General features: G+C 51.5%; 1 protein-coding gene across 1 annotated transcript; it reads right to left on the bottom strand.

Moving 5' to 3' along the window:
• Window positions 1–12: 12 nt before the first annotated feature.
• On the bottom strand, window positions 13–10,522 carry CALHM2 (calcium homeostasis modulator family member 2). The gene is made up of 4 exons (XM_030570755.1): window positions 10,239–10,522; window positions 4,554–4,609; window positions 2,448–3,069; window positions 13–585 (listed from the first exon to the last, which is right to left on the bottom strand). The coding sequence occupies exons 3-4, from the start codon at window positions 2,988–2,990 to the stop codon at window positions 169–171; spliced, it is 960 nt and encodes a 319-aa protein (XP_030426615.1). The 5' UTR covers window positions 2,991–3,069; window positions 4,554–4,609; window positions 10,239–10,522; the 3' UTR covers window positions 13–168.
• Between the last annotated feature and the right edge of the window lie 5,039 nt (window positions 10,523–15,561).

The following is a 15,561-nucleotide window of genomic DNA, read 5'->3' on the forward strand; positions in this document are numbered from 1 at the left end:
GATCGGGGGGAATCTGTCAGGGACAGTACTTGGTCCTGCTTTGAAGGCAGGGGACTGGACTTGATGGCCTTTCAAGGTCCCTTCCGGTTCTGTGAGACAGGCACATCTCCATATAATAAAGATGGTGTGGGGAACTGGTTCTGTCATCCCCCTGGGTTGCTGGTTCTCTTATGTGGCTAGGAAGACCATTTCCTGACCATCAGACCCTGGCCCATTCCCCTCCACCCCTTTGGCCCACTTATGGAGCCGGCTGTAGAGTGGGAAGCCCTTATTTTCCCGGTAGATATAGACCCCGGTGATGGCATTCCACTGCGGGCTTGGCTGGACACCCTCCACTGGGAACTCCTCCACTAGCTCCTTCTCCTCCTTATTCAGAGCCACGAAGCCGAAGAACTGCTTGACGTTGTTGGCAGCCAAGATCCTGGAGTGGACTTCGGCAGTGCGCTCAAAGAGCTTGGCCTCGCTAGAGCGGTACTGGGACCAGTAGCCCTCTTGCCGGTAGCTGAGCGGCGAGCAGCAGTGCTTCAGGCACTTGGTGAGGAAAACCAAGACTGCGATGACCCCAATGAGCAGCCAGCCAAAGAGCTGAGAAAGAGACAGAGGGGACTACATCAAAACAGCTCATCAGTCCAATCTCTGATTAAAGAACCTGCCCTGTTTCATACTGGGGTTTGCCCCAGTTCATGCTGGCTCAGGAGGACACCAGCGCTTGGATTCTTTGTTCTTGTCTCTGTGAACGTGATACAACACTGATAGCGCTGACTAGAGCATAGGCAGATGCTATGTGAGATTCCTAGCAATCCTCTGCCCATGCCCTTCAGCCCTGAGCGGCAACAGTTCCTGCTCTTCCAGACTGGAGCCAAGACAGCTTAGCTGATGAACCTCAGTCCTGATCTTCACCTTCCCCATCTACGTCAGACTTGAAACCCCTCACAGCTTGGCCAATGCACCCTGACGTGGACAACTCATTCTATTCCAGTAGTTCTCAAACTTTTGTACTGGCGACCCCTTTCACATAGCAAGCCTCGGAGTGCAATCCCCCCTTAAAAATTAAAAACACTTTTTTATATATTTAACACCATTATAAATGCAGGAGGCAAAGCAGGGTTTGGGGTGGAGGCGGACAGCTCATGACCGCCCCTGTAATTACCTCACGACCCCCTGAGGGGTGCTGACCCCCAGTTTGAGAACCCCTGTTCTATTCTAATTCAGGGACACCCCATCACTTCTGCTCCTGACTGGGCCACAGGCAGATCACTGCAGAGTGAACAGACTAGTCTGTCTAATTCAGATCCAACATGGTACTGCAAAGCCCTGGGTCAGCTGATGTGGGGTTGGTTCTGATAACTGATCTCCCGGTGTCTGGATAATGTCCTCTTGCACCTAACAAATGCTGCTTTTTTTTTTTTTTTTTTTTTTTTTTTTTTTTTTTTTTTTTGGTAGGTCCTCACAAAGCCATGAACATGTGTCTTAAAAGCAAATTTTTCCCCAGAGCAGATTATTAATGTAAAAACTGTACCGGTTTCTGGTAGCTAAGCCTGGTCTTGGGACAACTCACTCCTCAGATTAGCTGTAAATCACTCCAGATGTCTGAACATATGGTGCTCGCAGGCATAGGACACAGGCTTCTGTGACAGAGTGCTGGGCAACAGCAGCTCTACCAGCACTCTGATCAGGGAGACATCAATTAAATCACCCCAGAGTAAACCTGAGGCACAAAGCTGTGCCTAACTGATAGACGGGATGGGCTGGAGAAAGGTACAGGGCTAATTAACTCAGTCCGGAAAGTAGAAAAGGCACAGGAAGGAGGAGGTGGAGCCTGAGTGTGCCCTGATGCTGCTGCCCCCTCACTCCCACTTCCGATGGGAAGACACCCTTTGTCTCCCCATTCCTTGGCCGAGTGAGTTAAGGAGTGTGCGATATTGTAAATACGGAGCTCTGAGCGGTTTGTTGCTTGAACAGAGACAGGAGTGGCATCCTGCCCTGTCACAGCTCAGAGCAGCGCTGGGTGTTTCAGCGCTGCTTTCCCCATTTTCCTTATCTTGGCTTCCCAATGCTGCAGTTTCAATGAGAATTTATTGGACATTGGTTAAGCCACAGAGGGGAACGTGAATATTATTTCCCTCAGAGAGAGAAGGATAATGGGGCACAGAGGGGGAAGTAACTTTCCCAAGAGTCAGGAATACAGCCCAGGTTTCCTCTAACCACTAGACAACACTGTGTAATATCCTGGCTTCAATTAAGTAAATAGCAAAACTAGCTTTGACTTCAGTGGGGTCAGGATTTCAATGTCTGTCTCAGAGTCTTGGCTCCCAGTCTCCTCCTCTAACTCCAACACAACACACTCATCCTGAGCCAGAAATAGTATACAGGAGACCTGGCTCCCAGTCTCCTCTAACCCCTTGTCAATACTCCTTCCACACCCAGACATACAAGTAAATGAATACCTGGGACTCGTATCTTAGTCTTCTTATCACTTCTTCCTTAAAACTTGTCAAGTTCCCTGGAATGTCGTTACAAGGGAACTTGGCCAGGGTCTCCGGTCCATATCTGGATGGAAATTTATCTAGGGAGGCAGGGTCCACAAATTCACTGAGGGCACAGACATAGGCTTCTCCACGGAGCAGTGAGATGACCGACCAGGTGACAGGGGCCACGGCAGCCCGCCCTATGATGGAGCCAAAGAGCAGGAAGGTGGCTGCGGCCGAGAAGTTCTTGGCCCCCCTCTTGTGGCACTCGGCCACCAAATTCCAGGTGTGGTTGTTCCAGATGACGCCGATGAGGAACAGGGCCAGGGCTGGGACTCCAATGGCAGCCAGTCCATAGATATAGTTCCTGGCCGGAGAACAGGGGCAGTGGAAGGCGACCACAGAGAAGAGTTCCTGGCTGCCCACCGTGCCCAGGGCCACCAGGCCATTGAAGATCATCACGTCTTTGCTTTTGAAGAACAGAGAAAGGAAGCGGAAGTTTTCAGTGATGAGGGCAGCCATCTTGGATGGAGCATCCAATAGGAGATGCCTACAGCAGCCTGGGTCCTCTCACCTCACGCTGGCTACAACAACAGCAGCACTGGGAAATGTGAATTATAGAGCCATTATTCGAGAGGCAGCAATAGGGCGCTGCACCCCCACCCTTCTCCCCGATGGCTGCCCCGCTTCCCAGAGACCTCGCCTGGCAACTCTGGGGGAACTCGTAATTGGGTGCTGTCATACCCAGCCGGAGTAGGGGTCACAGTGGGAGTCTAGAGAAGTAGGAAGGTGGTCTGGCTGGTGGGAAGGACCTGGCGCCACATCAGCCAGTTTCTCTGCTCCCTGGCATCAGACTCAGGTAGGGGTCACTTTGTTAATGGGAGTGGAGCGACTCCAGGGGATGGTAGCTGGCCCCCACTTTGCTACACCCTCCCCTTTGGCTTCTGGCCCTGAGAAAGGGAGAGAGAGGAACAACCTCTGGCGAGCTGCTCCTTTGTAGGCCATTTCTGATGAACGGTCACAGTCTGGCATGTTTTTAAAGGTGACCAGAGCCTTAGACAGCACCTGTGAAATGAGAGCTACCCCAGAAAGACCAGTTCATTTGGAGAAGCCCATATGCCGACTTCGGCCCCACCCCCACTAGCTAGCCAAAGTACCTGAGGATCCTGCAGAACCACAATCAAATTTAAATTATGCTTCAGCAAGATTGTTAGACACAGTTGAGTGTATGGTACGGTACTTATGTGGCCCCTATCACCATAGTAACTGAACAGCTTTCAATCTTTAATATAAAAGCAGCAAAGAGTCCTGTGGCACCTTATAGACTAACAGACGTATTGGAGCATGAGCTTTCATGAGTAACACGCATCCGACGAAGTGGATATTCACCCACGAAAGCTCATGCTCCAATACGTCTGTTAGTCTATAAGGTGCCACAGGACTCTTTGCTGCTTTTACAGATCCAGACTAACATGGCTACCCCTCTGACACTTGAATCTTTAATATATGAAGCAGAGAGAGCTAAGTGACTTGCCCAAGCTCACACCAATATTCTGTGGCAGAGCAGGGACTTGACCCTGGTTCTCCCAAGTGCTAGGCAAGTGCCCTAACCAGTCGGCCATCCTCCTTCTCTGAATTCACTCCTTCATACACACTCCAAAGTTCACAGCTCTGCGCTCTTACTCACGTTTGGAGTGGGAATATTAGTACCCAAACCCCACCTTCAATCTCAGAGCAGTGACACATTCCGTCTACAATGATTTGCAGTGAAATAGTTAATAATATTGACACTTTAAGTTTCATCGTTAGGGTTCAGAGTTAACAGCCACTTTTCTATCCATGAACATTATGGAATGATTTTTCAGATGACAGTGAAAAACGAGGAGCAGAAGGGATTGCTAAGGGAGGAAATTTGAGCTAAAAGGAAAACCTCCGACTTTTCCATTTCCCATTGAATTCCTCAAAACAGTATCTGCCAGAGATGATTACTAAAAAAAAAAAAAAATCTGTTGCCTCTGACTCTGTCTCTCTGACTGGCTGCCTCTTCTCTCCCACCCTATGAGAGCCCAGTCAAGCCTTTCTTACCTTCCTTAGCAGACTGGCATGAGCTTTACCATTCCATACTAGAAGTTCCTGTAAATCTGCAACAAAGAAAGGCAGTGTTATTTAATGATTAGAGCAGAGGTTTGGAGTTGGGACTCCTAGATTGTGTTCCCACCTCTGCCACTGTTTTGCTGTGTAACTCTGGGGCAAATCACACTCACTTCTCTGGGAGTTCAGTAGGACTGAGGTTTTCCTCCTAGGTCAGGTTTACTGTCTCAGCATTTGCAGGTTCTGATTTGAGTGTTCTGCCTCCCCGGGCCTAATGAATGAGTATTAGTAACAGCAGTTTGGAAATCCTCGGGCCAAAGGCTCTGCAGAAGGGCAGGGTCTGATGGTAATCCCAGATATTTATGCGTAGTATGGTAGGTTTGGATTGAACTATTAGTTGCCAGTGGCCAGTACTGTTGATGATGAATGCATGGGTGTCTTGTGACTAATACGAGTCCTTATTCCTAGAATGGATACAAGGAAAGGTGCCTCCCTGGGTGTTTTAAACTGCATAAAAGTTTCAGGGTATGTCCACACTGCGATGTAAGGCCAGAGTTCTTCTTTGAGTGATTGCTCACATCCATTCCAGTTAGGTGTGCGCGCCGCGCGTGCACGCTCGTCGGAAACTTTTTACCCTAGCAACTCCAGTGGGCCGGCAGGTCGCCCCCTAGAGTGGTGCCACCATGGCACCCGATATATACCCCTGCCGGCCCACCCGCTCCTCAGTTCCTTCTTACCACCGTGTCGGTCGTTGGAACTGTGGAGCGCGGCATTGCTGTCCTCCACGTCCCTAGCTCTCCTTGTTACTACCTTGTTACTACCGTTGTTAGTTAGTGGTTAAGTATAGTTAGTTATTTAGTTTATAGTGTAAATAATATTGTACATAGTTGTTAGCCGGTTTGGGCCGTAGCCCTTCCCGGCACCCGGCACCGGGCTCATGCCTGGTTCGCCGGGCTTTAAGCAATGTGCGGCCTGTAAGAAGCCTATGCCGACCAGCGACCCTCACGACGCGTGTCTAAAGTGCCTGGGGGAATCGCAAAGGTCGGACAAGTGCCGCATTTGCAAGGCTTTTAAGCCCAGAACAAAGAAGGAGAGAGACCAGAGACTTAGGACTCTCCTAATGGAAGCGGCACTTGACCCAGCAGCTTCGCAGACCGTGATCTCTACACCGTCTGCCACGGCGCCACCGCCCGGTGGGTCCGTCGAGTCCGGTCCCGCTGAGCTCCCCCATAAGATCTGGGGTTGAGCCATTGGTCCCATCCACTCCAGAGACCTTCGCCTCGGCACGGGACCTCATTGCCCTGACTGAGTCAACTCAGCCACCACCCCCGGTACCTCTGGTGCGGGTAGCGTCCAGGGGGGGCAGCAGGAAGCCTTCCACTAGAGCGACATACTTGGCCAAGTGGAAGCGTTTCTCCTGTTGGTGTGTGGAGAAAGGTCTCCTCCCGATGGAAGTTTCGGTGGCCAATATTTTGGACTATATTTGGTCCCTCAAACAACAGGGCCTGGCGATATCGTCCCTGCGGGTCCACCTGGCGGCTATCTCCACCTTTCACCCGGGTGGGGATGGCCGCTCCGTTTTTTCTCACCCGACGGTGACTAGATTCCTGAAGGGGCTGGAACGTCTATACCCTAACGTCCGACTCCCTGCCCCGACCTGGGATCTTAACCTGGTGTTGTCTCGGCTCATGGGGCCCCCCTTTGAGCTGTTAGCTACTTGCTCCCTACTCTATCTTTCTTGGAAGACTGCCTTTCTAGTAGCTATTACCTCAGCTAGACGGGTGTCGGAACTCCGGGCTCTCACGGTAGACCCCCCGTATACAGTCTTCCATAAAGATAAGGTGCAGCTGAGGCCACACCCTGCCTTTCGCCCCAAGGTGGTCTCAGCCTTCCACATCAACCAAGAGATATTCCTCCCGGTTTTTTTCCCAAAACCTCATTCTTCAGGCAGGGAGCAACAACTCCACTCGCTTGATGTCCGTAGGGCTCTCGCGTTCTATGTGGAGAGGACCAAACCGTTCCGCAAATCCCCCCAGCTTTTCGTGGCAGTAGCGGACCGCATGAAGGGGCTTCCCATTTCCTCGCAGAGGTTATCCTCATGGGTAACATCCTGTATCAGGACCTGCTATGAGCTGGCCCACGTTCCTACGGGCCGTGTGACTGCGCATTCTACCAGGGCGCAGGCGTCGTCGCTGGCTTTCCTCGCCCGTGTGCCCATCCAGGAAATCTGTCGGGCAGCGACCTGGTCATCGGTCCACACCTTTGCTTCCCACTACGCCCTGGTCCAGCAGTCAAGAGAGGACGCGGCCTTCGGATCTGCAGTGCTCCATGCCGCAACTTCTCACTCCGACCCCACCGCCTAGGTATGGCTTGGGATTCACCTAACTGGAATGGATGTGAGCAATCACTCGAAGAAGAAAAGACGGTTACTCACCTTTGTAACTGTTGTTCTTCGAGATGTGTTGCTCACATCCATTCCACACCCGCCCTCCTTCCCCACTGTCGGAGTAGCCGGCAAGAAGGAACTGAGGAGCGGGTGGGCCGGCAGGGGTATATATCGGGTGCCATGGCGGCGCCACTCTAGGGGGCGACCTGCCGGCCCACTGGAGTTGCTAGGGTAAAAAGTTTCCGACGAGCGTGCACGCGCGGCGCGCACACCTAACTGGAATGGATGTGAGCAACACATCTCGAAGAACAACAGTTACAAAGGTGAGTAACCGTCTTTTCAAACTCAAGCTCAAGGCTAACCTTCTTTCCTTCTTCATACTAATCGGACTCAGGGTCTCAGGACCCTAAGGGATTGGAGGGTCTGAGCCTTGGTCAAGCCAGGACCCAGGGTTCAAATCCTGTTCCTTTGCGCAGTAGAGATGGCTCCACTGGACACATGCTCTGGGAGTCCACTGAAAGTACCTCACAATCCCATGTGCCGTCTTTCTTTGTCCCTGGGCAGTCAAGTTTGGAGGACAGTCAAGTTTTCCCACACTGCACCACGAACAAAGGGCTAGAGTGGCCCCATTGTGGAAGAGTGGAAGGAACTCTGGGATATGGGTTGTGCATTGGGTCCACATAATACAGTGCAGATGCTGGACCCCTAGGTTGGGACCCAGGGTTCAACAATTCCTAACCTGGGGTTACCAATGAGTGTAGACGCTCAAGCCCTAGGCTAACAAACCCAAGTCTGCTAACTTGAGTTCTATTAGACCTGGGCTTACCGTGTAGCATAGACACCCTCAATGTCTTAGGGTGTATCTTCACAGCATAGCTAGCTCCAGTTATACTTGAAAATTACCCCTAACTTGACCTGCATCCACACACACCAATCTCTAGCTCCAAGAGAAGTGATGGTTAAACGGGAGCTAGCTTGCCTGCTAGAGGGGATGGGTTGAAGCTCCATTGTTGTAACTTGCTGATGCTCAAGCTAATAATGGGGATGCAACAGCTCCACTTACAGCAACTCATCTGCAGCTAATCCAGTTACTCTGTGCTGCCAGTCCAGTCACTCTGGGGAGCTCCAGCATTGGTTTGCAGTGTGGTCTCTCTCACTAGGCTCACTGGAGTGCAGTAACTTGAGCTAACTGATGCAGCGAAGATAAGCCCTTTGTGCAGCTCAGATTTCCTGGGTGATGTGGTGATGTGCATAGAGAGCAATGGACGGCCCTCTGCTGGCAGATCCGATGACAGTATTCATTTGTACAGGAAAGGCCCGTTGAGCTGTACTACCCAGAAACCAGAGCAGGTTGTTCTGGCATTCGGAGAATGGAACGATAATGAAGCCTGGGGTTCTGGTAGCAGCAAGTTTCCCAGGGCTCTGTCTGTCTTCACCAAACAGTCAATCCATGGGGGTGCAATGTATCGCCCCTAGGAGAGCACATCTGTACATAAGGTTTGTATCGATGCAGCTGGCATCAGCCCTACACTCACCCACTAACCGAGGCTTAGTTACCACCTGCTTCCTTCTCTCACTTCCTGGCTGCTGTGCAATAGGGCCCAGCTTAGATTCTGAGACAAGGCACCAGCCTTCGTGCTGAGCCGAGTGAAATCCCACAGGACGCTCCCAAGCAGCTTGTGTGGTTTCATCTCTGGGCTTCTTACACCAGAACAGCATTGCACCTATCATTTCTGGGGATCCCAAAGCACTTTGCTAGTTATGGGCCCCATCTTGCAGCTCTCAGACAAGGAAACCTCTTGATTTCAGTGGGCTTGTAGGATGGGAGCCTGGAATACAATATCATCAGTAAATTGAAAAGAGCTTTACAAAGGAGGTCAGTATCATTACCCTCATTTTACAAATGGTGACACTGAGGCATAGGGAGGCACAGTGACTTACCTAAGGTCACCCAGCAATCAGTGGCAGAGCCAGGAATAGAACCCAAGTCTCCTGAGTCCCTGGTCCAGTGCTTTATCCACTAGGCAACACTGCTTCTCATATAGCCCAGCAGCACTAAAGTGCAGCCACCTCTGCAGGGGGAAATGGGTGGGGAGCTGTGTGAAAAGGCAGCAGTTCTGGTTCATCAGGCTGGGTTCCACAATCCCTTGGACTTCGTGTCGCATGCCAAGTTTAACTGACACGAACCTTGGCCAAACCCATCGAGCGCCAAAGTTTCAGGTGGGAGATGATTCACCTCACTGAGGCTAGAGCTTTGACAAAGGCCCATCTGAGAGGCTGGTGAACATGCCCTGGAGTTCGTATCAATACCTACAGCATAGCCTTCTGCATCTCCTGAATGGCACACAGCCTTCTGGGGTCTGGCTGTGGAAAGCCATCCTCCTCCTAATCATGGCAGACCCCAAAGGGGCATGGTCAAGTGCCACCTGGATAGATCCCTAGCTACGACTTTTGTGAAGGGGCCAGCCCCACATCCTGCACGTTGACGGCAAATGTAAAATTGGTGCCATGGAAACCCCAGCTTCTCTGAAAAGTAGCAGGGGATCTTTCGTGTTCAGGCCAATCAGATAAAGGGAGCCCAGTTTTTAAGGTCTCCTGTGAAAGACCCACATGCATCTGGTACTTAGTGTACAGGCCCCTGGAAGACTGAGCTGAGCCTAATGAGATTATGGCAGGGAGCTAGTCCAACCCGGTGCCTGAGATCACTAGTTCACGATAGGTCAGTTACCACCCTCCTTACCCTGTGTAGCCCTATTCAAGTCCATGGGTTAGCACAGGGGGTGAGTCCAGAGTTCAGTCCAGTGCTCTCTATTATTTCTATCCATTTGTGGGTCTATTACAGTTATTCTGTAAAATCACTATGGGTTTAAACATGAAAAACTAGGGCCCTAATTCCCTACTGCAGTACCCCAGTTACACTAGAGAATCTGGGTGAAGAATCGGACTCATGATCTCAACGGCCATAAAGTTTGTGTTGTGCAGTGTTCCTCAAAGACTCTAAGCCTGGAATGGGATGATACAAATCCAGGACTGTTATTCAGGGGAGCACAGAACGATTGCGCAAAACCAAAACCATGCAGCCCGTCCTTTCAAAGGCTGGAGCTAGCAACAGGCCAAGCAAAACTAAGTTTGGGTGACAAACAGGAATGCTCTGTCCTCGGGGAGAAGTCTCCTCTCGTTGATGGATGTCATGCCCAGTGAGGGTGGTGTTTGTGCTTATTTGTAAGCAGCCTCTAATTTCAGTGCTACCCCCGGAACAAATGTAAAGACAAGAAGAAAACTAAGCCACTTACTTAAGGGGTTGTTAAATCCGTTTTCAGAGCCTTCTCGGCTACAGTCCAAGTGTAGGGGGAGTGGGAATCCAGTTCAGAAAGTGCCAGGGCAAGAAGTTAAAACAATTCCAAATAGCGTTTATTTTCAGCAACTTCCTTTCTATGTGCCAAGGGGTCCTCTGTCGTTAGATGTTTTGTGATGGGAGGGGAAAGTCTCAGCCTCTCATCAGGGTGGGGCTTGTACAGGCAGCAACCAGCCAGTTACTTTCTGTCTGTTTCTAAGAAAACATTGTGCCTTTAAAAGAAAAAAAAAAAAGGCACAAAAACTAGTTGGTGGAAAAAATGCATAATCCGCCCCCAAACCAGAGTGCGATCGCATGGCAGCGGAGGGAAATGTGGCGTGCAGCTGTCTAGGGCGTGTCTGGAGCTCTTGTCACCCTGCCCCCAAGGAGACTGCTTGCTCTGAGCCCTGTGAAAGATCTGCTCAAGGATGCTCTAACTGGGGTTCCCTGGCATAGTAAGGAGAATGCCAGAGCCAGCAGCTCTGGAGCCTCACACAGTCCACTACAACTGGCTGCCTGCATCTGAAAGGTGGATGCAAGGGGGCTGCAGGTCAGGACTGAGATGCATTGGAGGAGCTATGTCTGTGGGCACCCTCAGGACTGGAGTAGCAGGGGGTGCTGCAGCCAGGAGATGTGCACTGGCAGGGCTGGGGTGTGTGTGTCCCCCCTAGGAATGTAATAACAAGGGTGCTGCAGATCTGGAGCAAATTCCTACAACCCCCATGAGTTGCTGCCATGAGTAACTCCATTGATTTCTGTGGAGCAAGGGGAGGGCTCTTTGTGCAGGGGGCTGTCTCTGCTCTCGCTGCTTGGACACTCCAAACTGGATTGGAAATGAAGAGGTGTTTGGTTTAGGGTTAATTAGAAGCAGAGGCCGGCAGACCCGATCCTCCCCCAGGGTTGGAGATGGCTAGATCCTGTGCCACACCCCAGCAGCGTGGCAACCTGGACACTGATCCAAACAATGGGGTCATTTGGATGCAGCAGTGCAGCTTGGCCTGTTTCTAATGCAAAGGGACAGTCAGGGACATGAATGGGGACTAACTGTCTTAGTGGCAGTGAAGTGCCAGTGGCCGAGAGTTCTTTTGGAAGCACAGTGGGTGGGGAAATAGTGGCTCTTTGGCTGCGAGTCCAGGCACCCTCTCTCCTACCCAGGCAGAGCGGGGTGTGGCCAGAGGCTGGGGCAGCACATTCATTCCTGACTCTGCTTTTCCGCTTTCTACTTCCTTTCCAGAGCCATGAAATGAAGGCAGAGAAGGAGGCCGGGCCATCTCCCTTCCTCCTCTCCGGCCCCCCTCCCCCCCCATCACAGCTGGCCGGCTCCCTGCTCCTGTTTGCCTGCTGCAGCCCTCTTTCCCTTCATGCTTCATGGATGCTGTGCCCTGGAACAAAACCCAGGCCCCCAGAGGACGGGTTAGCAGAGAGAAATTCACAGCAACGCCCGTGTTGATTTCTGCACAGCCTCTAGCCCCTGGAACGGAATGGAACAAAACTCTTCCCAGGCCCCGTGTTATTGCCGGAGAGAGGCCCACATGGGCATTTTCCATTTCAGGGCATCTGGAATGGATTTGGGGTTCCTGCTACAGAAACCACCCAGTGGGAAATCTGGAGCTGGGTTTGGATTTGACTCTGCCCCTCCGCAGAGTTCAGGAGAGTTTGGATCTGGACTTCTGGTGCGGGCCTGTCTCTGCTTATTACTGGTTTAATCCTGGCTCAGCCAGGCTTGCTGTGTTCTCTTAGGCCAGTCACGCCCCTTCCCTGTGCCTCTGTTTCCCCTCCCACTCTTTGTTTACTTAGGACTTAAGCTCTTTGGGGCACAGCCTGTCACCCGTGTGACCTGCTCTCTCAGGGGTGGGATTTCAGCCCAGGCCAGCGCCCGCTTTGCAATGACCAGAGATGCTCCAACCCTCTGGGCAATGTAGCCCTGCCTGGGGGAAATCTGCCTCTGATTGGCTGAGCCCCCAACTTGCCCCACCTCCTGGGGCTGAGCAATCAGTCCGAGCTGCTGTAGGAAGAGCTCTCTTTGCCCTTAGCGCCCCAAAGCCGTTCTCCTAGGCGGGGAGGGGAGAGATAAAGAGCCCACCTGCTCGGGGCAGTTCTGCTCCCTCCTCCCCTCCTGTGAGCAATGGGAGACGGTTCTTCTGCACCTGCTCCCTGCAGCACCTGGCCTGGGAGGGGGCAGAGGCGGTGAATTGCTCCCGGAGCTGCCCCACAGCCTGGAAGGGAGAAGGGGAACCATGCTGCAGCCCCCTCCAGGCCTCGGAGAAGGGAGCGAAGAGCCCCAGGAGCAGAGAGGAGGCTGAGGGATTGCACTGATGAGAGAAGCAGAGCAGGAGCAGAATAAATTGCAGGGCAAGGGACAGGCAGATGGGACCAAAATCACTCAGCAGATACATTCAGGAGAGGGCAACACTGAGTGTGGCCTGCACATGCTGGGGCTGGGCAGGGGAGTGCAGCAATAAAGAGACAAACTTAAAAAACACCGTCTTGTCTTTTGAGGGGAAAAAAACCCCTCATGATTTTGTCAGCCAATCTCATGATAGTTGGGGCCGATCTTGTGATTTTGTGGGGGCCTGCCTCATGATTTCTGATCTTTCGAGGTTGGCAGAACTGCGTCTCTCTGCTCAGTGCCTGGTGCCCTGGGGACCTGATCTTAGCTGCCACAACACTACCAATGACAATGATATTGGGCTTGACCAGGTCAGCAGTTGATGGGATCTGACTCTCACAGGAAGCAGCCCCTCCCTTCTGCATTGGGGCCTGACACTCCACAGAAATTGGGGATGGGATAGGCCTGTTAGAAGACCCAGCCCTTCACCCAGGGGCAGGACCAGGACTGTCCCCCTCCAGGGCTTTGCTCAACATACGTTTCACAGTCCCATGCAACGGAGCTTCTGCCGACCAGTAGATCTCTCTGCAGGAAGGGTTTGCTGCTATTCAGCCTCCTTAACCCCACCCCATCGCTCCCAATCACATTCTCTTGTGCCACCCTAACCCCTGTCCTGGCCGTTTCCACCCTCCCGATGTGCCCCACCCCCCTCAGCCAAGTGACAGAGATATCGCACTTCCAGAGCTGGGTTAGGCCTTCAAAGCACAGCCCAAAGGGAGCCCAAGAGAACCTCAAGAGGCATTTTAAGCAGCTACTTCTCCCCTGAAAGGATGCGGAATTCACCTTCCTCAGCGCTGCTGGCCAGTGAGGAGTGGGGGAGGCCACTCTCCTGCCCTCTCTTCATCCCTTCCCCTGCTGGAATGGCTGGTGCCCCCATTGGAGTGAACCTGGCACTTGACCTACACTTTCCACTCACAGTGCAGTGGTGGATGGGGAAGGCTCCTCGTGCCCTCCCCCTACAACCTAGGCACTTAGTCACAATCTGAGCCTTAATCTCATTTTATATATCAGTCTCTCCTAGTGGTAAAATAAGGCAATCCAGCACTTTAGGGACATCCCATGCTGAGGCCCCATATGGCCCACCCCTAGGCTGTGGCCCTGCCCCTTCTGGTGTAGTAGCAGGTTTCAGAGTTAAGCTGAATAGAGCAGCATACGCCTCTTGGAGCTATTGTTTCAGGCTCTATGCAAACTCAAGTTACATGTGGGTTAGAAACACAATTCTTTTAAAATGAAATCTGAGATTTTGATCTCATCAGGAGCTGGGGCCTTTGGCATGGGCCTGTGATACCTGGGCCTTGATCCAGCCCCGGTGCCCTCAGCTTCCTTATAATTGTACCTGCATTTTGTTGAACTCCCTCCAGTTTATCGATATTGTTCTGGTGATGCGGTGGCCAGCAATTAATTCACTCTTCCAGATGTAGCCCCTGCTGCATTACACGATGGCTCTGTATGTGCCAGCCCAAATTTCACTGGACTCTTGCTGCAAACTCATGCCTAATTTGCTATCCCCTATCACTCACATCCTCTTCTGGCCATCACTGCTTCCCAGGCTTGTCCCCCCCCTGCATGGTTGGGTATCTGATTCTTTTCCCCAGATGCACTCATCCAAATTGAATCTCATGTTATTTGTTAATAATGGTTATGTTATAATTATATTAATGATGTAGCCAATCACTGCAGGGTGTTGTGCATTGCCGCTTAAGAGGGAGTGTGCCCTGGGCTTCTTCAATCAATGGACTGCAGGAAATGCACAGAAATAGCTGAAGCTGAGCAGAGCAGATCCGATCCGATCCGATCTGATCCGATCCGATACTTGTCGGATGACTTATCTGTGAAGTTTGAGGCTTGTCTCAACTTCAGAGGCCTTGGGAGGGACAAGATCCTCTGGAGGATGAGGTTGCAGCTGGTTAGGTTGTGTGTGCATGAGCCTTAGGAGAATGATTAGGGAGCTGTGAGGAACCTGGTAACTGGGGATCTGTCTGCCTTTGTCTTCACTGGGATATCACTGAGGGCTCACCCTTTTATGACTCCTTAGCTTGTGGGAGGGTTGCTGAAATAGGGGGTGTCTGGGGTGAGAGGAGGTTGGGGTCTCCTCCCAAAAGCAATTAAAAATGATGCCTTGATCCAAGAATTTGAAATGCCTCACCTGGTGACTCAAATGCTGCTCTCTAGTCCATAAATGGCTACTAGCCAGGATGGGCTAAGGAATGGTGTCCCTAGCCTCTGTCCGTCAGAAGATGGAGATGGATGACAGGAGAGAGATCACTTGATCATTGGCTGTTAGGTTCACTCCCTCTGGGACACCTGGCATTGGCCACTGTCGATAGACAGATACTGGGCTAGATGGACCTTTGGTCTGACCCAGTACGGCCGTTCTTATGTGCTCTGGGCTGTAGGGTCAGGCTGTCCCCTGCTGCGTCTTCGATCTCTTTGCCTGCTGTAAAGGGGCTGGATAGCCCCTGTTACAAAGGGGATTTGGTGTCAGGCTCTGATCCCGAACTGTAAATGGAAAAGGCAAAGAGTTTCTCTCTGCAAATGGAAGCCTGCTCTTTGGTCTCTTAATGGATCAGCCCAGGAGTCTGCATGTTAATAGCTCTGAGACTAGTTAGTAGGCTCCTTTTTGGTGGATCATAACTGTGCCGAACTGAAAAAAATAAAACTGGAAACAGTGTTTATCTTTTTTTAATCTCCTTTGTGTTGTAAGTCAAGCTTTGTTCCTATTAGTTTCTGGACAGGTGCCTTGATTAAAGAGCTGAGTGTTAATATTAATGCTAAATCTGTGATCTGTTCCTTTCTCCCCAGAGTCAGCCTGACTAATCATGAACTTGGATACAACTTTGTTAATAGTCTTTCTGGCTTGATTTTAGAATTTCACTGGTATTGACTTCAGGGG

Source organism: Gopherus evgoodei, chromosome 7, assembly GCF_007399415.2.
Source record: "Gopherus evgoodei ecotype Sinaloan lineage chromosome 7, rGopEvg1_v1.p, whole genome shotgun sequence".
Taxonomy (NCBI): Eukaryota; Metazoa; Chordata; order Testudines; family Testudinidae; genus Gopherus; species Gopherus evgoodei.

Bases quoted from the DNA above. Each gene is read 5' to 3' on its own strand.
- CALHM2 (XM_030570755.1), bottom strand. From the start codon at position 2,990: ATGGCTGCCCTCATCACTGAAAACTTCCGCTTCCTTTCTCTGTTCTTC. The intron at 586-2,447 runs GTATTCATTTAC...TCTCTTTCTCAG, and splicing joins GACTAAGATACGAGTCCCAG to CTCTTTGGCTGGCTGCTCAT.